General features: G+C 37.7%; 1 protein-coding gene across 3 annotated transcripts in view; it reads right to left on the bottom strand.

Annotated features, from left to right (window-relative positions):
- RASSF8 (Ras association domain family member 8) overlaps positions 1 to 23863 on the bottom strand; it is a 116170-nt gene that overhangs the window by 12371 nt on the left and 79936 nt on the right. For 2 of the 3 annotated variants that reach the window (XM_036889427.2, XM_057491936.1), the window contains one exon: positions 4893 to 5101. In XM_036889427.2, the coding sequence (XP_036745322.1) occupies positions 4893 to 4995 (103 nt within the window). In that variant the 5' untranslated portion in view covers positions 4996 to 5101. Of the gene's footprint in view, positions 1 to 4892; positions 5102 to 18971; positions 19130 to 23863 lie in introns of all 3 variants that reach the window. The other variant, XM_036889424.2, reaches the window with a different exon arrangement.

Below are 23863 nucleotides of genomic sequence, written 5' to 3'. Positions count from 1 at the left end.
CCAGTAAATGAAAAATGAGACTTTAAAACTGGAGGATTATGGACAGCAAAATTTTTTCTTTTATGCTTATTGATACGTAAATAAAGAGCATTGCTTATCGTGTTTACTTATAGAGGAAGGATCATAAGTGATTCTTATACCTTTTCTGTGTTTTTTCTAAGTTTCAAAATAGCCTGCAGTGAATAGTATTACTTTGTAAATGGATACAAAATCGATCTGTAAATTTCTAAAACTGGTAATTTATGCATGAGATTAAGAGTTAAATGTGACAATATAAAATATATATTTTTTCTTATCTTCTAACAGATCATATAATCTTAGGAAAAAACTATAAGAAATTCATTTGCTTATTCACAAATATATATTGAGTGTCTTTTCTACGCGAGACATGGTTTTAAGCTACAAAATAAGCAGTAACAAAACAGTGCCAGGAAATATATACAATACACAAATAAATGAATATAGATAGGTCTACTATCCGTTACCCAACAGCTTTAAGGCCAGATATGATGAAATTCAGAACTTTCTGGATTTTAGAAAGGTAGCAGGGTGCTATCCTTCAGGTCTGTAATTAAACATACTAAGATTCCTAATCAAAGTTCATACCAAATAAAATAAAAAAACAGCCTCACATCAAATCAGATCAGTTTTTACCACTAAATGAGTTCCAACCGTTCTAGGTTTAGCTAACAAGTGAAGTTTGATAAACTTTAGACTACCAGAATTGTTTAGATTTCACAATGTGGATAATGGTTTGTGGTCTCTATATAATATGTCAGTGCTGTAGAGAAAAACAGGGTATGGCAGACAGGGAGTGTGTGAGCGTGTGTGCATAGACATGCAGTCAGAGAGGGGCTCTGTGATAGGATGACACTGAAGCAGAGATCCCAGGAAGTGAATCTGAAGGCACCTGGGTGCACAGCATTCTCAGCAGAAAGAACAGATGCACAGACTGGCGCAGATATGTGTTCGGTGTGTTTAAGAGGGGACAGTCAAAAGTGAGTGGTAGGAAATGCGGTCACATTGGTGACAGGGTAAAGCAGGCATTCATTCACTTGGGGCCCTGAAGCCCACTGCATTGACTGGAATTTTCTGACTGAATCAGGAAACCACTGGGGGGTGGGGGGCAGGGGGAGAGTTTGAGCAGAGCAATGATATGTGTTCTTTTAAGTGTTACTCTAAAAGAAATCCGTTGAGAATAGGTTGGAGGGGACCAGGTTGATGCAGGGAAATGAGCTGAAAGGCCACTGCAGAAATCTAAGTGAGAATGATGGTGCCTTCCATCAAGGTGGTACGAGTGGTTGTGGAGAGAAGCAACAAGATCCTGGATATATATATGGAAGGTAGTACAGGTAGGGTTTGTTAATGGACTGGCTGTAAGATATTAGAGCAAGGAAACAATCAGAGATTACACAAAGGTTTTAGGTCTAATCAATTAAAAGAAAAGAGTTCTCATTCTCACTTGTTGAAATGAGAAGGAGGAAATTTGAGCATGGGCAGTAGCTGGGACACAGAGCTTGGCTTCTGACATTTTAAGTCTGAGATACCAATTAGTCGGCTTCTAGAACCGTGCTGTTTACTATAATAGCCATTAGCCACTAACGACATTTAAATTTTACTTAAAAATTCATTTCCTCGGTTATACAGGCCACACTTTAGGTCCTTAGGAGCTGCATGAGGCTGGTGGCTACCACACTGGACAGCATGGATAAAGACTATTACCATCCGCGCAGAAAGGTCTACTGGACAGTACTATTCTAGAAACTGTACTTACAGAGCATGAATTTGGGGCAAAGCAATGGTGTAAGGAAGATAAAACAAGCAGGACCCCTCCTTTGGAGGGACTTTCAGAGAAGAGAAAGAAGTGTTAACAAATATTAAAACTAGAGTTCAGTATAAAACGTATTTGTTTGAAAACAGATTTTCTTGGGGCAAACTATATGAAACATGGTTTCTTAGGAACAGTGTGCTCCACCGTGGGCCCCAGGGCCAATCAATTTGTTTTTATTAAATGCCAACTCTGGGCCTAGCTGAAGGAGATATGGAAACTAGATCACAAGCGGGAACAGAGAAAAACTGAATCTTCAGTACTTTAAACGGCACCAGGGAACGCGGTAGTGTGAATCAGAAAACTCTCCCTCAGTCTCCGCGATTTCCTCCGCCTCTTCTCTTCCTCTCTATTCTTTAGTTAGCTGTATGCTACTTAGGTTCTAAGCTACTTGAGGGCAGAAATACATTCTTTTCACATTTTTAGTTTGGGGTATTGTAAAAGCATATGCATTTGCTCAACTGTAACTTGAAACAGATGAACTGTCAAAGGCTTTCTGTTTCCCATACAGATTTGAGAAGCAGTCTGAACTCTGAAATAATGGCATTTCTGGGACAGTTTATGGAAGAAACAAAGTAGAATATTTAAAATGGGGAATGTTTCAAGAAGCCCAGGGTGTCAGTGATGGAACACACAGTGTACTCAGGCTGGGCAGTTTAGCCACTTTATGCCAATTAAGTGTTTCAATCATGGTTTCACTTTTAGTTATTCTGTCTCTTATAATCTGAGAATATATTCTGTTTCTACTACCTAATTACCTGTCAAGGGAGTCAAAGATTAGAGTAGAAAGGATTTCTTTCTATTCTACTGGATACATTCAACAGCTTTCATCGAACTACGTTCCATCTTTAGCTCTTCTCTCACGTGATTTGGCTGAGCAGGAGCACTGGGTCAGAAAACACTAACTGCCACGTGTATCTGCAGATCACTAATTTGTGTATATATTTTTGTATCTTGATGATTTCCTGGAAGTAACTTTAGCTACCCAGAAAAATTCAGTAATCCCTAATCAAGAATATATATACAGAGACCCCCAGGAGGCAAACAGGTGGACTTAAACCCAAGAAGCTATTTTATGAGTTGCTTCATTATACATTTTTTTTGAAACATCTGTTGTTTTGTTCAGTCAGTCCATAGTCTGCTAACAGGATAGCTAAACTTTACTGTGTTAAGTCACAGAAATTCTGGGGTTGTTTGTTATAGCAGCAATTTTTTCCTAATGAATAAATACTTTATTATTTCTTATAGTAGAAAAAAGGTCAAAATACTATAAAATTTTCATTTACTGTTTAGACACTGAATACCAATAACTCTCATTACAAGACAGATAAATATTTAAGCATGTACCAGAAGCATATTAAATTTAATGCTGAGAAAATCTTATGATGCAATGGAAGTCCTCGGCCGGAAGATCAATAGTCCTCGGCCGGTTGCCAGTTGAGTGATTTCCCAGATGAATTCTAAACTCGATGAAGTATTTATGATATAGAAAAAGAGCTGTTTAGCCAAGTTTGGAGAAATATCATAAAACATCTGTATTCAAGTTGTCAACTTTTCCAAACAGTTCTGGACTGAGTTATTGAGACAGCAAAAAAGGGGGGGAGTAGATTCAGTTAAAACTTGTTTTTAGCTTCATAAGCAAGTACACTCTTCAGTCTAAATGGACAAGCACACACCTGGTACATGTGGATATTTTCTACTTGAAATTCTGGGTAGAAAATGTGGTTACCAGATGGACGGATGCAGCTTACTGCACTCCTCAACTACCTTAACTTTTGTAAAAACTACGTGTTTTTTTTTAAACCACCCACCGCCCATGGCTTGATTCTCAAATATAACAAAGGAAGTTAGATTTAACACTTGCTAATTTCAGTTTCCACTAAGCAGAAAAAAAACAAAAAAGTTTAATATTTTTACTCAAATAAATTATGGGAAACTTTAAAAAGGGGCAATTACTAAATAAGTTGGTTGCAAAGAAGATGAAAAAAATTAAACACCTTAATTTCTCCTCTTTAATAATTAAACTTAAGTTCACAAATATCGTGTTAGTCCCCAAAGCAAGAAAATTTCACTGGATGTGAAAGCCTAGGATTTTCAGTATTGTTTTAATAGATGAATGTGCTACACAGTATTCAAGGGAAAAATCAATAGATGTCAGGACTTACAGAAAGCCTCTGTCTTCGTATAGGGCATTGGCATTCTAACAGTGCATCTGCCACACTCATCTCTGTGAAAGGCTAAGGTGCCATGGTGACAGTAGGACTTGTTTCAACCCTCAGTAACCTGACATGCTTCCAATATAAATTAGTACGCATAAAATACTTCTGACAAGGTGCTCATAGACAGAGGCACTGCGCACTAGCATGGTGTGGAACACACAGCTTCCTCTCAATATTTGTTTGCTAAATAATGAATTTAAGGTACAAATATAAACTGTAACCCTTATTACTGGCTTTTCTGATGTAGGTGTTTATGCTCTTATCATGTTCCAAGAGGATTTAAGACAACTAAAAAGCAAAAATGCATAAAATATCATTATGATAAACTGAGAGCAAATAGAAAAGTTGCTATAATGTAAGAGAATAAGATGGAACTAAGCATGTATTTCACAGCCTCATCTTCACTGTATATAATAAGATTAAAAAGGTACACATTATCTTTCTAATGAAGAATGATGTTATTTAATCTGCTGTATTTTCTTTACTAAAAGTATTTAGAATAATTGGCAAATAGGATTTTCCCCAATGAGGGGCCTAGGAACTAGGAATGTAAACATCTTTAGTTCCAGAAATCCCTGTGCAGGATATGCAACAGGAGAGTACAAGACAGTTCAGACTCTACACTCAAGATCAGCAGAATCAGGGGGGAGATCAGAGAAGTGTGTGTGTCTTCACAGATTTACCTAAGCCACGGGGAACAGCATTAAGTAAAATTATGCCTGTGCGATGTATTATGGAACCAAAGAACAAAAAACACTAGAGGTCTGTGTTTAAATGAAACAAACAAAAACAAACAACAGGAAGCACAAACCACCTTATCTCAGACACCCAGAGAGTTCACTTACCTATTGCTTGAGCTAAGGCTATTACAACTTCCTGGCAAGTCGTGACTTCGGTGACCCCACAAACAATCCTCTGAACTCCGTCCACCCATACTTTCAGTTCCATGGTGCACCAGCCAGTGCACCGAAGGGCCCTGAGACCGGCCGTCAAGGTGTCAGGTCATGTCGCTGGTTACAGAAACATGGAGAAGGCCACGTCCGAGTGTAGTCAGCTAAAAAGACCAAAAAATATTTTTAATGAAATGAACCTTAATATTTCTTCCAGTGAATATTAAAGTTTAATATCATAATCCTACTACCAATTATGACCATGTATTTCACAGACCTGAACTCAGCAGCATAAATGCAACTATTGTTTCATATTACTGCTATTTTCATGATGATAATTTTAATCATAAGGTCAGTTCTCTACTTGACCAAGCCCTGTTGGTCAACATATAAGAGGCTTTTTTAATAAAAAAATTATTTCATTTGGGTTGCTTCTGAGGTTGAAAAAAAGAGAAAAGTTTGTCATTTTAGGAATCATAAATAACTGGCCCAGTTTCTACAGCTTTGCTAGCATTTGCAAAGGTGTCTTTGTAACTCAATGTGTTCCTTTGTTTCATGTGCCCATTGCCTTCCTCCTCTCTCCCCGCGAATGGCTGAGAACGTCGTCTTCGCGCTGAGAACGTCATATTCGCGTTGAAAACGTCATCTTCGCGCTGAGAACATCATTGCGCTGAAACGTCAACACCAAGTGCAGGATAAAGCGCGGGTGTGCAGAATGTATTCATTGAAGGAAATGAATTCTTTTGTTGGCTGACAGCTTCCCATGTATGAACTGCCGCTTATCTTTTTCTCATTTATTTAACCGGGGTTGGATTATTTTCTTAAATTATAAGAGTTACTCTAATAATACACACCTTAACCTCTTGTTACATTTGCTGTGCTTCCCCAGTGTTTGATTTTTTGATTCGTTGCATTATATGACAAGCAGAAGTTTTTACCTTCTCATATAGTCAAACCAAATGCCTTGATTTTTTCTAGTGATTGAATGTTATTATTAGCCTGCTAAAAATCAATTACACAACTATTTTTTCCTGTGGGTTTTAAAAATCTCAACTCTTCCCGGTTTAACTCTTTAATTTGTTTGTCTTCAATTAAGTTGTTTGTCCTTTGTCATGTGCACTTCCTATTTCTTTGTTGCTTTTAAAAGAATGTTGAAGTTTATGAGATATTATAAACATTGATTTAATTAAAGGGAACATTTAAATTTCTTTAAAGGTTTACAACGGAACTGGTGTTCTGTGACTGACTTGTTAAAAAGCTAATCTAAAGACACTAAAAACTTTTCTTGTAAAATAGTATTTACTACAAATAGTAAGTCAGTCCTTATACATTCTCTTAAAGGACCTTAATTCCAGGCTACAAGGTCCCCTGGGTAGATGGGTCAGACATATGTGAGGTGAAGCGGCATGAACCTGATTACTGTGTCCAGAGAAGGTACAAAACACTGTCACCCTGGAACCACCGGAATGGACTGAGTGCTAACCTGCCAGCAGGCTACTTCAGCTCTCTGCCTCCACTACAGAGCCCGGGTGGGTTCATCAGCCTTCCACAGCCCCCCAGAAAGGGCATTTGCCTCACAAGCTGATTCACTGTGTTCCTCACTTATGAAGTCCCGTGAGAGGTTGTTGTGGGGGGGAAAGGGTTCTAAAGACAAAGAAATGTAAGAAATCCAGTAACTAAAGTTAAACAAGTTCCTTTATCTCTAGACTTCCCTGAGCATTTCGTAGGCTGCTGCATACTCTGATTTTCAAATAAGGGGTATATATGCTGCTGACCCAATCCACTGAAAGAGCATTTAAGGAGATAGGAAACAAGAGTTCTGATATAAAACAAGATGATTTCCTTCTCTGCTAGGTACACTATATACTAAAAATAGAACATGTCTTATTCTTCCTTGGGATAAAATGGAGGTTAAGAAATGGTCAAACAATTATCATGTATATAAATGTTGAATCACTGTGTTGTACACCTGAAACTAATGTAATGCAATACTGTTGTCAACTACCCTTCAATAAAAAAAAAAAAAAAAAAAAAAAAAAGAAATGGTCAAACATTAACATACCATGTTAACATTAAAATTAAAAAGATTAAAAAAAAACTCAGCTAGCTGAATGAAAAACTATTTATACCCAGACCCTTATTTTTCATTAAAAGATCTTAAACTAGAGAAACCTAACAAGCCAGACAACAGATCTCATTAAAGGCTCCCTCCCCACAAAAGAAATCTGTCATTTAAAAGAAACCTGTGAAGCTGATTTTTAAGTTCTACAAAGGTTTTAGTGCACCACCACATGTTTTTCTATTGTTTCACCTTGAACTTTTAATCATTAAGTGAATACAAATGAACAATAAAACACATGTACATCTATTAAATATTACAGAGTATCCTAATGTTACAGTAAAACATTGAGCATAAATAATACTGCTTGGTTAATAAAATCTTGCCGGGTATTTGTCCTTTTGATCAGAGTCTATGCAGATGACCAGACGTCTGCATTTTTGTTTTAACAGCACTACTAATAATATCTTTCAAATATGACTCTTTAAGGAAATGCCTTAATGGCTTGGATCAATGAACCATGTGGTTCAAGATTATATTTCTAGGAGGGCCACTGTTTTTAGAATATGGTTTCTGTCAAGTTTGGGGCTATACTGACAATCACCCCAGCTTCCCTAAAAATCATGGTCTTATTCATGAAAGTCATTTGAAGAATCTGTCTCTTCCCAGCAGAAGCCCCAGTGCTCCCTTCTAGGAGTAGCTACCCTACCCCTTGTTTCCTTCCTGTCCCCGGAGTGCAGCTCCTCCGGCTGTGTTCCCAGCCCCGGAACCAGACGAGAGGGAAGATGGAAGTCCTACATTGGAGGTAGGCTGGTCATCATCACACCTAAGCACTCGGGAAGCAGATGGGCTCTGGCATCTCGGTTGGAATTTGGAATAAATTTCCCCATGGAAACAGTGACGTAGGTAGAGGTCAGATTCTACAGCAAAGGTTAATACCTAATGTAGTTAGGCTTTTCTTTTCATTATAAGGTTTCTATATTCAAACCACTATTATATTAATAGTTTTTATGATGGAGAACGAGGTTTATTCTGTAACATGATGCTGGGGAACAAGTGTTCTTTAGTTTTAAAAAACCATTTACTGCCTTAAAAGCCTATTGGACTTAAGCACCTGTTTGTGGAGACATCCTCCAAAACCAGGGCTTTTAATATGGAAATTACAGTCAATCCTAATTCTTTGTGGATTCTTTAATTCCTTATGTATGAATTTACCCACTCACTCAAATTCATTTGTAACCCCAAAATCAATACTTGTGGCATTTCCAGGGTCATCTGCAGACATGCAGACAGCAGCGAAAACTGAAGTTGCCTGACCTACGTGTTCCCCACTGAGGTTGGAAAAGGCCACACTCTGCCTTCCAGTTTCAGCTGTCATACTGTCAACAAGTGTCGTTTTCTCAGTCTGCTCAGTGCCAGGTTTTTGCATTTTTTTAGTTTTTGTTGGTGGTGTCGCTGTTGAGATGCCCCCAAGCACAGTGCCCAAGCACAGTCTAGCGCTCCTAAGTACAGGACGGTGGCTGTGCTGTGACTTACGGGGGAAACACGTGTTGTTGGATAAGTTTTGTTCAAGCATGAGTTACAATGCTGTTGGTTGTGGATTCGATGTTAATGAATCAACAATATATCAGTAAGGTGCCTTTCAACAGAAAAACACATAAAACAAGGCAGTGTATTGATGAGTTGATGAAACTGTTATGACCAAACTCTCATGAATAACAAGAATTGACGGCCTATTTTTAAATGGTCTGACTTCCTTGTAAGGGCAACTGTCAGGGTGCGGAGCGAACTCCATTACTCCTGGGACACTAGACACAAGCATACAGGTGGTGTATTTCCAACTCCAACGTTTCCTTCATCAGCAGTTTTGCTCCAGATCTGAGGTTATTGCATATCAAAGTGTTCTTCAAAAAAAACCATATACAAATAAACTGGGTTACAGTAAAATCTTCCCCATCAGGCTCGCTACTTTAATTAAATCAAATACCGATACTATCCACTGGTTCACTTGGCATCACAGAGAAAGAGATTCAGCACAATGAACACAGTATCTTCTGAGCAGTACTTATTAGAACTTGTTAGCACTTACTAGATCTACTAATAATCAGATACTAAAATTCTCCTTTATATAGAAAACTGGCAAAAAAATTACAATCTAAAGAGTTTAGATTATTTCATCTTAAAACTCATTTGATGTGGGAATTAAATGATGTTAAGTAGAACAACTGTTACCAGGTAAAAATGTGGTAACTTTTTAATGTTTAAATGACAACTGAGATGGGGAAAAAATGTCTATGGGTATCCGTTTCTTATAGAGATGGGAAAGGAACTGAAGGTGTGAAACAACCTGGAGAATGTGACATGATGCAGCGCAACGTGGGAGGAGGAGGAGAGAGGAGGAAGGAAGGGAGGGGCTAAGAAAACAGTTTGGCAGGTAGAGGTGACAGTTTTCGGGAGACTGCCTCAGCTGCCAGCCCTCGGTTATGTGTCCCTGAACTGCAGTGTTTAGGTGATGCAGGTTTACATCACTGACATTCTGTGTTTTGAAAACTCAGTTAAACGTACATTGCTTCTAGCAAGTCTATTATTTTGCTATCATGCAGTTCTGCAACTGGTGTCCCAGAAAGTGGGCGGTTATAAAAAAGGACACCATGTTAAAAGTGGGTGCTGAGGTAGATGACCTTAGCAATATAAATAAGCGTCTCCCCAAATGAATTCTTGAGAACAGTTCTGTGAGATACGTGATGAGGAAATAAATGTTTTGGGGAACACTTCTGGGAAACATTTCATAACACATCATCTCTGGGAGACAATACACAGTAAGATAAAAATTCTGATACCCTCAGCAGAGAAACTGGTTAAATTTACTCAGTGACTTAGCAGCGGATGTGGGGGAGTGGAAAAGGAGCACAGTGCCCGTAAAGTATCCCTCTGAACTACAGGATGCACATCACCAACTTTTGGAAAATACAGCTATACATAAAAAGAGATTTTCCTGCCAGCCCTTCGATGTATCTTGAGGCACCTGAAAGTGGTGATGGATACACCTTTCAAGTTTTACTTGTAGGAACAATACAGAACAAAAGAGAAAATTTAATAGAACCTTAACTTTTCTTTCTCTTATATGAAAAGCCTTCATTGCCACGATTAAGCCATTTCTCCTAAAGATGAGTTTTATATTGCTCTTTTTAGAGACCTGTCGAAATCATAGGATTTTTTTCCCTTTGACAGTAGGTTTTTAAAATTTCACCATGCTAAGCAGTACCTGATCATTAATTATTAAATCCAATAAACCTGTGCTCTTTCCTTCACTGTTCGTCATCCTCATGTCACAGCACTCAAACAGATGCAATGACTTAATATCTCCCAAATACCACATCCTGAAGTGACCCGTCTGCACTTACGGCAAGGAATGTCATCTGTACCTATCTGCTAAGCACAGTGCAGTGTGCCTCGTTCCTCACAGCGTGAATCAGTGAGCTTGGGGTCATTTTAAAGAAGAGAGAAGTGAGTCTCAGAGAACTTAAAGAACTAACTATTCCAAGGTCAAAAATCCAGTCATTTAGGGACATATATCCAAAACTGGAATGAATAAAGAAGCTAAAGAATGAATAAGGCAGGCTGCTCAAATCCCTGTTTTTAAAATGTCCTAAGTTACATCAAGAAATCTCATCTACTGTCTCTGAGGAATTTAAATTTATTTCTATTACTAATCAAGGATCAGACAGCATGCACAAACTTGCCATTCCAGGAGAAATAAAAGAGGTAGGACAACTAAATCATGATAAGAAGCTACAGTTTTAATTCAGAGAACCTATATAAATAAACACATCTGTCAGCAAAACAAGGGTCTCAGGGTCAGGTTCATTTTTCAGTACCAACACATTATTCCAGTTCTGGAAAATTACATCCAGATTATTTTTTACAGAACCCGAAATAAAATATGTTCACATATTTGTGATAATTTTTAACTCCTGCCTTAAATACAAAGCATGCTGGAAGCATGTGTGTAGTGCCAGGTTCTATAATGGTTTAACTGCTACTAGAGCTCTCAGGACTGGGGTAAGAAAGAGATCACACTCTCAAAGCTAATGTGAAAAATTCTGAACCCTGGCATCAAATAAACCCTGCCTTTCATACTACATGTGCTATTTCATGGCCTGCTTTTCATACTACATAAATAAAGAAATCCTGCATTTTATACTACGTGTGCTATTTCATAGCCTTCTTTCATAATCAGTAGAAAACTGGCAGAGAGCAATATGTTATAAAATAGTTCTACTAAAAAAATTACTGAAAACTTGGTGATATTTCGAATGACAGATTTAAGTACAAATAGACTTGTGATATTTCTCCTTGAGCAGATACACTTGGGTGCCTTCACTGTAAACCAGCCCTTAACATGGAACCATGTCTTCACTAAATCTAGCAACAGGAATACATAGCTACCACTTACTGAACTCTAACTATGTGAGAGAGGCAGTTAACTGTTCTGTTAAAAGCACATTTTTTTTTTCAATACTCATGTATAGCTCTTTGTGACTGAAGTATTAGGAAACAAATGAGGACATTGAGGTTATCGAGAAATCAGTAACTTATCCAGAGTCACTCAGTCAGCAAGTGGAACTCCAAATCTGATAATGCTCCTAATTACTAAAAACTTACTTGTCTTTTTGAAATAAAGTTACTAGTAAAGTTTGCCAGGATATTTGTAATCACTAATGTTGGCTCAGGAGATAAAGCATTCAAGTAATTTTGACCATGGGGACTATCAATTCTAAAATACTAAGCTGAATGATACAGTAAGTCTAATTACTGCCACAGAACTGGGAAAGAGCGATGTTCAACAGTCAAATCAAACTTGGTAAGGAATACTTGACCCCTGAGTACTTCCCACCAGAAACTGCTCCTCTCAGTCTCTCTCATCACAGTAAAGCAGGAATAGAAGTTGCATCCAAATCCATATGTTTTCAGACCCCCAAAGTCTACGTCCTTTCCAGGACAACAAGCATCTGCAAGGAGGAAGCACTTTTCTTCTCCACTCCTGAACAGATATGGGCTAGTTCATCAGGGATTTTTATCTATTCGAGTGACAGAAATTATGGTCAATACTTTATATAGTCACTTTTCAGGTATAACGAATCTATTTCCTGAACTTAGTATTTATGACATTCTACAATGAAATCTACTGTTTTATTCAATAGGGGATAAAAATAAATGTAGTTTTCATCCATGAAGTCAAGATCACTATGGACTTTTCAGTCATGATATAAACACTGAGCCCATCCATTCTGACAATTCTGACAGACTAGCCCATTTTTATAATTACAATGAAGTAAATGTGCAAACTTCAACAAAACATTACTGTGTCTTACAGCTATGATGGTGACTACAAATAGTGAACTGTGTATGTCAAAATGTGTTCCTTTGCAGGTGTATATTTCTAAGCTAAATTAGTATGTGAACATTCCAACACCAAGATAAAATAATTTTAGAAAGAAACAGTAATAAAATAAATATACAAAATTAAGGAAAATCTGAGCACCTGACTTCTGGACCAAAGTGTTTGCCAGAGTGTAAAACTTCTACTAACTTCAAGTTTAAGACTTAACTAACACAACATATAAAGTGGAATGGTTTAAATGTTTCCTAAAATGTTATTACTATACTCATTTGGCTGATAAAGTACTAAGTGTTTTAGAAGTATGGAAGCCTGAAATTATATTTGGCAAACACCATACATGCCTGATTTCCAAGAATCTTTGTTAAACTAGAACTGTTTCAATTCTTAAAAAAACAAAAGGAGTCTCTATTTGAACAATTTGGAAAGGTAGTTTTCCCTTCACCTTTAAAAGTCAACAATGATCTTGCTTATTCTAATTATTTCCTGAAGAAAATCGAAGTCAAACCATTAAATTCTTAGGTGATATGCAAAAAATAGGTGCATGTATTGGTGATATTTTGAAGTAACAGGTGTTTTCCACTGTAGCAAAATTCTAATAGGCTAATTATTCAGTGTAATCAAACAAGTGATGCTACGGTTCCACTTTATTCCTCCCTCTTTCTTTAGTTGCCCCTCTCTTTACACTGAGTGCTGCTCTGCGCACAGCTGGGGAAGACTGGGTCTCCAAATGACCTGGAAGGGTTGCACAGCTTTGTGGGCTTTCAGTGTTACTGGAAAGACAACGATACAGTTGAGATGTGCACTCTGAAATTTAAGGGAAAAAGTCATGATATTTTTTGTGAACATCATCAGTGATGCTTTCTAAAGTGGTACTCTACTTGACAACATTCTAGTTACACAGTTGGGCTTAGCCCAGTCCCTGCCTTTTAATAAAACCATAGTGCCACATGGAGACAGATGTGACTTGTCGATCAGCAGTGAGACTGAATGAGGAAAGCTATACACATAGTCTAGAGCACATAAATACAAGCGAATGGCTCAACTGCAGGGTACAGCAACTAAAGCAATTAACTCTAAAATCCTAATACACTTTCCAAATGAAACTACTTCCTTAAGTGGGATAAAAACCTCTATTTCTTGTTATGCTTACATAAATTTATTTTGCATTTTATTAGCATTTCTGATTTCCACCATGTGTTTTTATTTCATCAAGTCCTATGTTTTCAGAGTTGAGAGCAAAGCTCAAGCACTGCAAATCCAGCAGTTATTCTGGCAAAGGTCACTTTTAGAAGTATCAACCCCTGGAATGAAATGGGTCAGAAATACGGCCAAGAATTACACAAGGGGTCATTGAAGCTGCCCCTCTGCCTCAGCAAGTTGTCGAGATGGGGAAGTGGCAGGAAGATGACATGTGACCATTCAGACTCAGGGCAGCTGGCAAGGGTACTGCAATGCTGCACGTGCAGAGGAGAAAATAGGATTTCTAAGAAACATTTGAACTGAAGTCTAATATACTATGAAAAAATCCAGAAATTGGAAGTGTGATGAATTTTCACAAAGCAAGCACAACTGTCTAATAACTTCCATGATCAAGAAGAACCCCTCTCCTGGTCCCAACACCTCCTTGAAAGGCAACCACTGTTCTGACGTCTATCATCACAGACCTGCCTCACCTGTCTGAATCTTGTATAAATGGACTATGTCGTAGGTAACAGTGGCTGGTTTCTTTGGTGTAAAAGTGTGTTTGCTGAGCTTCATACACGTTGCTATGTACAGTTCTAAAACAGTTACAATAAGTAGCAATTCATTTTCTCAGTATGAACTGCAGGGTACAGCAACTAAAGCAATTAACTGTAAAATCCTAATACACTTTCCAAACGAAACTACTTCCTTAAGCGGGATAAAAAACTCTATTTCTTGTTATGCTTACATAAATTTACTTTGCATTTTATTAGCATTTCTGATTTCCACCATGTGTTTTTATTTCATCAAATCCTATGTTTTCAGAGTTGAGAACATATTTATGGTTCTGCCATAAATAGAAAATTATTAAGTTTTGAACATTTTGAATTTGTAAAAGCATTCTTTCTCAATGCAGTAGAGATTTCCACTGCATAAATATAACACAATTTATTCATCTGTCCACGAGATGATAGATAAATGATTGATGACTGATGGACATTTGGGTTGTTTTCAGGTTTTGGCCATTACAAATAATGCTGCTTTGACCATTCGTAGCTAGGAGTGGAAATGCTGAATTCTGAGCTGCCTGCTAACGGATCCTCTAATCTAACTGATTTCCATCCTGCTTCCTCTACACATCCATTTTATACATTATTGCTGGAGAAAATGTTTCTTAGATACAGATTTGATTCCATACTCCCGTTCAGAGTTCTTCGTTGGCTCTCCACTGCCTTTAAATCCAAAACATCCAACCTCCTTACAGGTTGCTGATATAACACATCCTCTTTCTTGATTATCTTGCAAGTTCCCCTCCACGCTTATGCCAAGACATTTCGGCCCTTTGACTGGGTCATTCTCTCAAGCACCTTTGCACTGCAGGTACGGCTCTGCCTCCTTGAAAACACACTGGATATTTGTACGTCCTTCAAACCCACTTTAGTTTCCTTCCAGGCATCTTCCCCAGTCTTTCGGCCCCTTTTCTGATCTGGAAGTGTTTAAAAACACTTGTGCTTCCCAAGGGCTATGTTTTTTGTTTTATTATGGCTAACTCTCAAAGCGTTTATCTGCTTAACTCCTCGGATTCCGGAGCTAGCTCTTGAACCCTTCAGCACGGGACTGACACACAGTGGGTGCACCATATGTGTATGCTGAGTAACACAGGTGCTAACTGCACAGGACAGAAACTGCGAGTTTACATTTAACCAGGGAAAAAAGCACAGTACTCATAAGAAAGTGTCAGTGTGAACCCAGAGGTGACAAAATTGGCATTCAAGTATTTTAAGCCCAGTAAAGCCCTGCACTATTGATTTAGACTCCTGGAACAAACCCTAAATCTTACTGTTAGTGATGCTACTGTGAATACTATAATGTATAGCATTATAATTAAAATTAATATACAATTATATTATGTAATATTATATGTTAGTATAATATTAAAATTCTTAAATATATCCCAGGACAATACCAAAGAAGGAATATTATTGTTTTAATCTACAATTTGTGATTTCTGTGTGATCTTAAATATAACATTTAACTGAAATAATTTTATTGATACTAATGTTTAAATGCTCACTGAAAAGAAGTACAAGTCAGTCATACTTATGAAAAAGTAGATAGAAAAATAACTGCAAAAAATGATGTTTAATGTTGTTCAGAAATGGAGAAAATACTAGGCTAGTGTAAAATTCTGCAGACACAGCTTTCTTAACACTTCATCACTTCAGCAAAGCTTTTACCTCCCTACAGACTAAAATAGGCCGAATGTCGCAAGTCAGACCAACATGCTCCACCCTATACAGTCAGAGGGTTTTAATAAAAGGAATGTAAGGAATCTAATGAAATCAAAACAAAGGAATTGATGAAGTAAACAGAACCGACTCCTCAAGCCATTTTCAGATTCCAGTTTATAAATTACCTATTTTAATAACTTGTCTAAGATTATGAAGACAGACCCATAGACAGACATGTAGCCAAAATTCTCTTCCATTTCCTAGCTTTGTGAATACACACAGTGAATACAACATATGCTCTTTTCCCAACTATTCCTTCAAATATGTTGTTTTCTCTGTCAACAAGTCCTTAAATTGCTATGGTTAGCTCATTGAAGGTGGAGAAAAGATAAACTAACTTATTGATTGATAACTATTATTTCAGAAATGAATTTAATATATATCTCATTTGTCTCTAAAAGCTCCAAAACATTTGTAATAACTACTAATTCATTTTCCCAGTATGATTCTGCCATAAACAGAAAATTATTACTTAGGTTCTGGATATTTTGAATTTGTTAAGAGCAATAAATATTAGTTCTGCAGAGCTATCCAACAAAATTAGAAATCGGTGTCTAGAGCTGACAAGACAGATTCAACACAGAAAGCTCTAAACTCAACAGTATACTCTAATTACACCCTTAGATGGTACTTCTTTATTGTACAAATTTTTATCAGGTTGCCCTGTGCATCCATTTTAAGACTGATCTAGACTTGCAATTTAGTATTTTACTGTATGTATATATGTATATTTGTATGTATGAATATGTGTGTGTGTGTGTGTATACGGACACACATATACATACAATCACTCTTCCTCTCTGCTCCCTTAACTATAGTTTAAACTAGAAATCAGGGTTTCCCTCCTTCTTCATAACTGCTGATCTTGTGAATATAGTGTGCATATTCATTAAATCAATGATAACTGCTCAAGTTAATCAAGCACCCAGTGTCAAAGCGAGGAGATCTATGCATTTCTGATTATCTGAATTTCCACAGATCCATGATATTTATCCCACTGCGCTCCCAAAGAAGTAAAAGAGTACAGACCTCTAAGGAACAAACTAAGCAATTAAACGGTCTAACAGCTGTATGAAAACCAGTGTGGGAAAGCCTCAGAAACCCATGGCTTGTGTTTTAATGTGAGAGATAACAACATATTCAGGGGAAACATAGTCATAATATTAAATAAAATACTAAATTTTAGACTGAGAAAAGTCATACAGAATAGAACTATGTAAATCAGAATTTAAGACATTGAAATAAAATAACCATGCTAGTTCTATATATTTAAGTGCTCAGAAAACAATACAAAGTTTGGGTCTAATAAGGAGCAAATAGTAGTTCCCTTACTAATAAAATGGGAATTAAGGATTCCAGGCCTAAGAGATTTACTGCTGAGGGGTGCAGGGGTGAGAGGGGGGAAGAGGGGCTTTAAGGAGGTTTCGGCACTGAAGCAGGGGACAGATGTTTTCATAGTCAAGAGGTATCTATCTATATAGTCAGTCAACTGGAGCACGAGTAGATTAAACTTGAAATTTTCTGAAGTGTTTTCGCTGCTCAAATTTACCCAGCAGTGGCAGAATGACTGAGAGAATGAAGTTGCTATTTAAAAAAAATTCAAATCCAAGGGACCAATTATATGTGCTTAGCTATTGAACCAAAAATCTTAAGTAGACAATGTTCTAGTTTCCTTTTTTATAATCAAGAATACTAATAATATATTTAAAGTTATGACTCAACAACTTAATAAAGCAAAAACAATGAGACTATTACCAAAACCAAAGAACAACTGCTTAAATGAATCAAATACTCAAATCTGTGGAAAGAATGAACAAACTAAAGAAAATGAAATCGCAATTAAATTTTAAATATATGATGTATTGACAAGTGTGAGATGATTTATAAAGTTAGGCAGGGCAGTTATCACTGTCACTTAATGACAGTCATTTCCCCTCTTCTACTATCCCCCAAAACAAAGCAACAAAACATCAAACAAATGAGGTTAACTGACCTGCTCAAGAGTTAAGATAAAAACTAGAAGAACTCAGGCCTCTAAACTTCAGGCCTCTACAACCCAGCCTCACTGGGGTCCACCACTGAAGTTAGGACTCCACTCACTCCAACTCCCTGTCATTCCCCCAGATTTATCACCAGGGAACTATACACAGACAAGGATGCCACTTTCATCTGCCTAAGCAAAACTGAGGAACGGAGATTGTCCTATTTATTTATAGCTCATTCATTTGGGGTTGCTGCCCAGGTTGCCTTAAGCATTACCTTCTGAGCCCGACCCTGGGCAGTGCACTTCCTGTCATGACAGCAAGAGCATCATAGGGACTTACAGTCTTGGATCAGTCACCTGCCCAATCACAAGGGACACCCATGATGTCCCTTCCAATCCTCTAGTCCTAATGCTTCACATTGGAGTGCTATTAAAATGGTCAAAGACAACTAAAAAACAAACTTCTAGAACACAGAATTTTCTAGAGAATAAGGAAAAAGCATGGGACAGATGTTTTCATAGTCAAGAGGTATCTCTCTATATAGTCAGGAAGGAAGAATACACAATTACCTAGGAAGAATAGACATCTGTGAATGTCCCACAAAGCTCTAAGTAGAAAAGACTGACACAGACCTAAGTGATAGGGAGCATTTGTCTTTGAAAACAAAGGAGTAATTTATCAGACCAATAAATGCATTGTGAAGACAGGAAAGTCAAATTAATAAAGCCAACAAGAGACAAAGCAATGTCCTACTTTGTACACTGGGAACTGAGGCTTCACTGAGCACTAATTAGATCTGGTCGGAAAAGAAACAAATTAAATATGTTCCCTTTTAAATGGTGTATTTTTTTTAAACAAGAACATTTTAAGGAACAAAGGAGTTTGAATTATTTTCCCTAATTAATCTTGAGAATTAAAGTATAGGGTATCAAGTAATTTTTTTGTCTAATGTGCCCTGGGTAACAATCATGAAGGTGGACATGAAGATGTATTTAAAAGCCAAGTAATCTAGTTCTACAGTTTTGGGCTTTTCAACATGCCTCGGAAGCTGGGGTTCTAAAAGCAAAGTAGAAGAACAAATTAGTAAGTATGGAGGATCTGGGGTGCTCCTACCTGATTCAGAATGTAAAATACTTCCAGGAAACTGTCAAAACCACATCTTTTAGTCTTCTATCTTTGTGGTCTTCACATTTCTAAACTTTTATGTAGTTCTGTTTCCAAAGGGGCTGTAGATGTTTTTTGAAACTTAGATGGTGAAACAAAGCTTCATTCTAAGAATAAAGGTATAAAACGGGGAAGAAATTATTCAGAGCGTAAACTATTTTACTACAAGGGTATTAGTTCATCCAAAGCACATATACCACGTACAACCTGTGTGCTGAATCCAGAAGTTTACGGATGATCACAACTTGATATGATAACTGTTGGCGGAGGCACATACAGCTAGCAAGACAATACCCACCCACAAGAAGAGGTGATCCTCAGCACACACACACATCAAGGCTTCAACTCGGTCCCAGAGTTGAGCTGGGCTCAGCTTAATACATACCTGCTTCACTCTCTCTCTCTCCCTTTTAAACTTTCAATTGTTTCATACTCACGCTGGGTGGGGCAATGTTTTCCTTTAGTCTCTGAGTCTTGGGAAACAAGCATGCTGTGGTGACTTTTCTGGTTTCAGTAGAGCTACTCTGAAGCTCTTACCCTGCATCCCATTCCAGTATCTCTTTGGGATTCATGCTTGCATGCACACCTTGCCACCCCCACCCCAAAATACAGAGGGGCCCACTCAAGTAGTCATGGAGGTCCAGTGGCCATGGAAGGCTGTCCCTGCAGTGAAATAAAATTGCTTCTGAAAACAGTAATCTAAATTTACCGTCCTAAGCTTGTTATTTCAGTGCTAATCTCATTGCTGGCTATAAAAAGTCTAATAGAAAAATAAAAAAATTATTAGTAAAAAAAACAACTTGTTACTAAGGCGTTTAAAAATGGGATGAAGATTTTGATAGAAGGTATTATAAAATGGGACATTAGTAGTAAAATTGATAAAGTCTACCCTATTTCGAAAAATACCCCCCAGATACAAAAACTACACAAACATGACATTTTAAATTTATTTTTAAAGAGCTCGCTTTTAAACATACCAAGGAGGATAAGGAGCGGGGCTGGCAGAGGCAGACACCCTCCGAGGTGAGGAAGATCCTTCACTGATGTTTAATTTGAGAGGCTGGAATGGTTTCTCACTTCCGTTTCTTTCCTATTTCTCTTTGCTGCCTATTAAGGGAGGGTGATTCAACAAACTCCGAGGAAAACAGTGTTAGGCTACACTGAAGTCCGTGTCTTGTAACGGGAGTGCTTTAGTTTGCTGCACTTCAGAGCTACATTCGTAACTCACTGAAAGGGATGCTGCATCAGCAGGCTTCTCCCCCTATAGAACAGTCTCCTGTCCTTTGCCACAGTAATTCTTGGGTAGCATTACATGCATTTGAAAGGATTTGGCCCTGTAGCACTTGAAGGGATCTAGGGATCATCTAGGTCAGGGATTTTCCATTGGTTTTCCAGCGTCAATAGCACAGGGATAGGAATGCAGCTTTCATGAACACAGCAGCCAACTGGGATTGGCTGGGGTAGGGGGCTGAGAACAGGTGTGTCAAAATCCCTGCATCCACAGGGGCAGGAAGAAATAGCCCCAAGCCCTATCTAGGACTTTTATCACTCTTACTTCTTCCAAAATTAAACTCCTTCTTCTCTTAGTGGAAATGATCAAACAATCTTAGGAAAAAATTACTTGTTATTTTTTTCTGACAAGCTAAGTAACTCCTCCTAGTCCTTCCCTCCAGCATTTATTGTCCATTTCAAAATTAGGGAATGCTGCAAAGCCTCCTACCTCCCTACTTCCTAAAATGTGGTCGAGGGGAGGGGGATCGAACCAGGGTGCGGCAAGGTCCAAACAAGCAAAATTATTTATTATATCTTTTCCATGTAAGGTACAATTAAAATTTGTGATACTGGATTAAGAATTGTTTTAAAGCCCATCTAACTATAAAATACGATACAGCAGATTCACCAACAAGCTGTTCAGTTCTTCTAAATGGCTTGTTATAGATTGCTTCTACCTTTCTAGGTACTTTCTGTGTATTGCAACACTTTGGTTTTAATTGCTATGTGCAGTAGTTGCGATGAACTATATTCTATTTTTGAGATTTATGAAGATTATTCCAGTGCTTCCCTGTAAACTTCAATGGACATTTTCCAACTGTCCAATACCACTGGTAAAAATTATTAACTTCTAGAGGCCAGGTTAATGACCTACTTCTCTAGGCTGTGCCAAGACACTCGCCCGTCTTCTGTGGGCTTTGCTGTCTAGCCAGTTTTACTCTTGCATAATTAAGCTGCATGATAGATAGACCCCATCTTCATAGCTGGCTAAGAATAATACCACCGAGCTTGGAAACAGAACATAATGTGAATATAGTGGAAAAATATAAAAGTAATGGGAAAGCTCACTATTCTTGTCATTTTATACTGTAAAAACAAAAAATGCTATAAACTGTTTGTGGTTTTTCTGTCGTAACCTGCAAGATCATAAGTTTTACTTAGAGCTTCAATATTTGCATGCATAGATACCAAATTCTTTTGATCCAAGGAGCTCCATAGTCTGTCATGGCATGAGAGCTGAGCCACACAGTGTTGGTAAGAATTGGATTTCCATTCTCTCATTATATAGTATTTGGGGTTGAACAGAGCTCTTTAGCAACATTTACACTGTCTTTAATGGTTTTTTTGCAGGAGAAGTCATAGGTCAAGGATGGTCAAAGTATCTGATATATTTAGTTACTAACACATGTGTGCTTCACAATAAGATCACACACATAAACTGCTCTTTGTAGTACAGCTGGGGGAAAGAAGCTCTTTTAACTGATTATGTAGTATTTTAGTTTTGTTGGTGAAAGATTCCTGATGTTCACCTAACAGCGTTTGCAGACACATGGGAGTTACTGAGGGACGCCGGGTCGCGGCTCTGGAACAAGGCCAGAGTGTGCCCACGTGCTGTCTCATTACGTTGGCACTCCAGGCATTGCAAACATCAACAGAATTTCTCAGCTGATCTTGCCATTACTAATCCTGATTAAAATAATTACTAAGGGGTAGAGAAACTGGGTGTTTCACATGATAGTGAAATAAATCTAGCTCATTTTACTTTTAATAGATTTGGAGGTTTCATGGATTAAAAATTCCCTCGGGAATAACAAGCAGCAGGTAAGCAGAAGACAAAAGCTGCCAGGAACTATTTTCTTCCAAGTTCATTGCTGCACATGAGTGTAGCAGTTTCCAAATCTTCTTTTTGTTATTGTTCTCTTTTCTAAAAATTCATCCGTCCCAAGGGAACCTCTTACTAAGGCATGAATTTTCCCATGAGTCCTAGGATTGACTTGGGGATACACTTCTCCACACAAACAGTGCTAGAAATTTGTTTTGAATACACATTCCAAAGGTTCTTACCTAGATGATTTGAAAAACCTTTTGTGAATCTAAAAACATACAGACACCTTAGACACAGGAGAACTGCCCTTTCTTAAGGACTCAAATTTCTCCCACTTCCTTTAAGGAAAAGTGAAAAAACAGCATGTATATTTCCACAAATTTTCCAGAAGAAAATAAAAAATTTTATATGTGAAAATAAATGAGTAAGTCATCATAAACATGGATGAACTGGGCTCATAACAAACTAGACTATCTTAAAGGGAGGATCTCTTCAGTTAACTTAGCTCAGTGGAAAAATTCGTAACCCAGAAGTTTTCCAGACATAAAATTTCCAAACTTCCCAAGACCATGTTAGTCACTAGCTCTCCTGGGATATGGGACGTTTCCTTCATGTTCTGTAGGCTGCTGAAAACATGCACATAGATTTTAACTAAACACAAAGAAACACACATTTCATTAAAACAGCATGTGATGAATAATTTAAGATATTTTGGTAATTTATTTGGAACACATTTATCAGTGAAACATATAGGTCAGATCAGACCATTGAGGTATCTTTTAGGGTTCTTGAATTTCTATGAAGAAATATTTTCAATAATGATGGGAATAGCTGTAGTTTCAGATTTACTGAAATCTCTACTAAACCTTCTTCTCTCAAGCTCTTCCACCCCTACTCTGAACACACAGACTCCAATTAACAAGCACCTTTCAAAGCAGACATTCATTTTCTGGGCCTTTATTTTAAAATCTTTCAATTAACTATTTGCCATTTTTATTGCCAATAGTTCAAAACCTTTATTTTCTTATGCTTTCATAACTTTGGAAGTGCTTATGCCTCGCTGTAATCCACCAGGTAGGGACACTGCCCCCAAATCCTACCTCCCTTCCCTTGGCCTGGTTCAAATCCAGTTCATAGCTCTATTACACACAATGCCATAAGTTTAACAAAGGGTGCTAACCCAGCTCAAGAACTCTGTATTGACTTCCCACCGTTACGCAGAGGAAGGATGGGTCCCAAGTATAACACAGAGCCAAAATACACTCTGAGGACCAAGTAAATGACACAGTTAAAAAAAAAACCAAACTAAATCTAGCATACCGTAGTGTTGATATTTTCGAGGTTCCGCAGTTGGCAAACTAAGTAATCCAGAAATCTAGAACAATGCAACTCCCAAATCCACACCTGAGGTACGGAAATTGCAATGCTGGCAAAATCAAAATAATATGAAAAGCACTTCATTAGTGGAGTGGGAGAGTATCATACACTCACAAATACCTCAAAAATAGAAGAAGAAAGTCTGCAAGTAGATGAACTGGGCACCAAAGTCTTCACTGTCAAAGAAAGGTTGTTGCATTGTTTTACCAGGCATTATTTTACTGTAAGGAATTTTCATTTATACCGAAACAGGGGAAGCAAGCCGGTCAGAAACCAGATATTCACAAGGATCCCCTGTATAAACTTACTATTTAACTTGCTATCTCTGTAACCATAATGCAGGGGTTGGCAAGCTATGTCCTGCTGC

Source organism: Manis pentadactyla, chromosome 14 (assembly GCF_030020395.1).
Source record: "Manis pentadactyla isolate mManPen7 chromosome 14, mManPen7.hap1, whole genome shotgun sequence".
NCBI classification, from domain to species: Eukaryota; Metazoa; Chordata; class Mammalia; order Pholidota; family Manidae; genus Manis; species Manis pentadactyla.
This window is presented reverse-complemented; position numbering and strand designations above follow the sequence as displayed.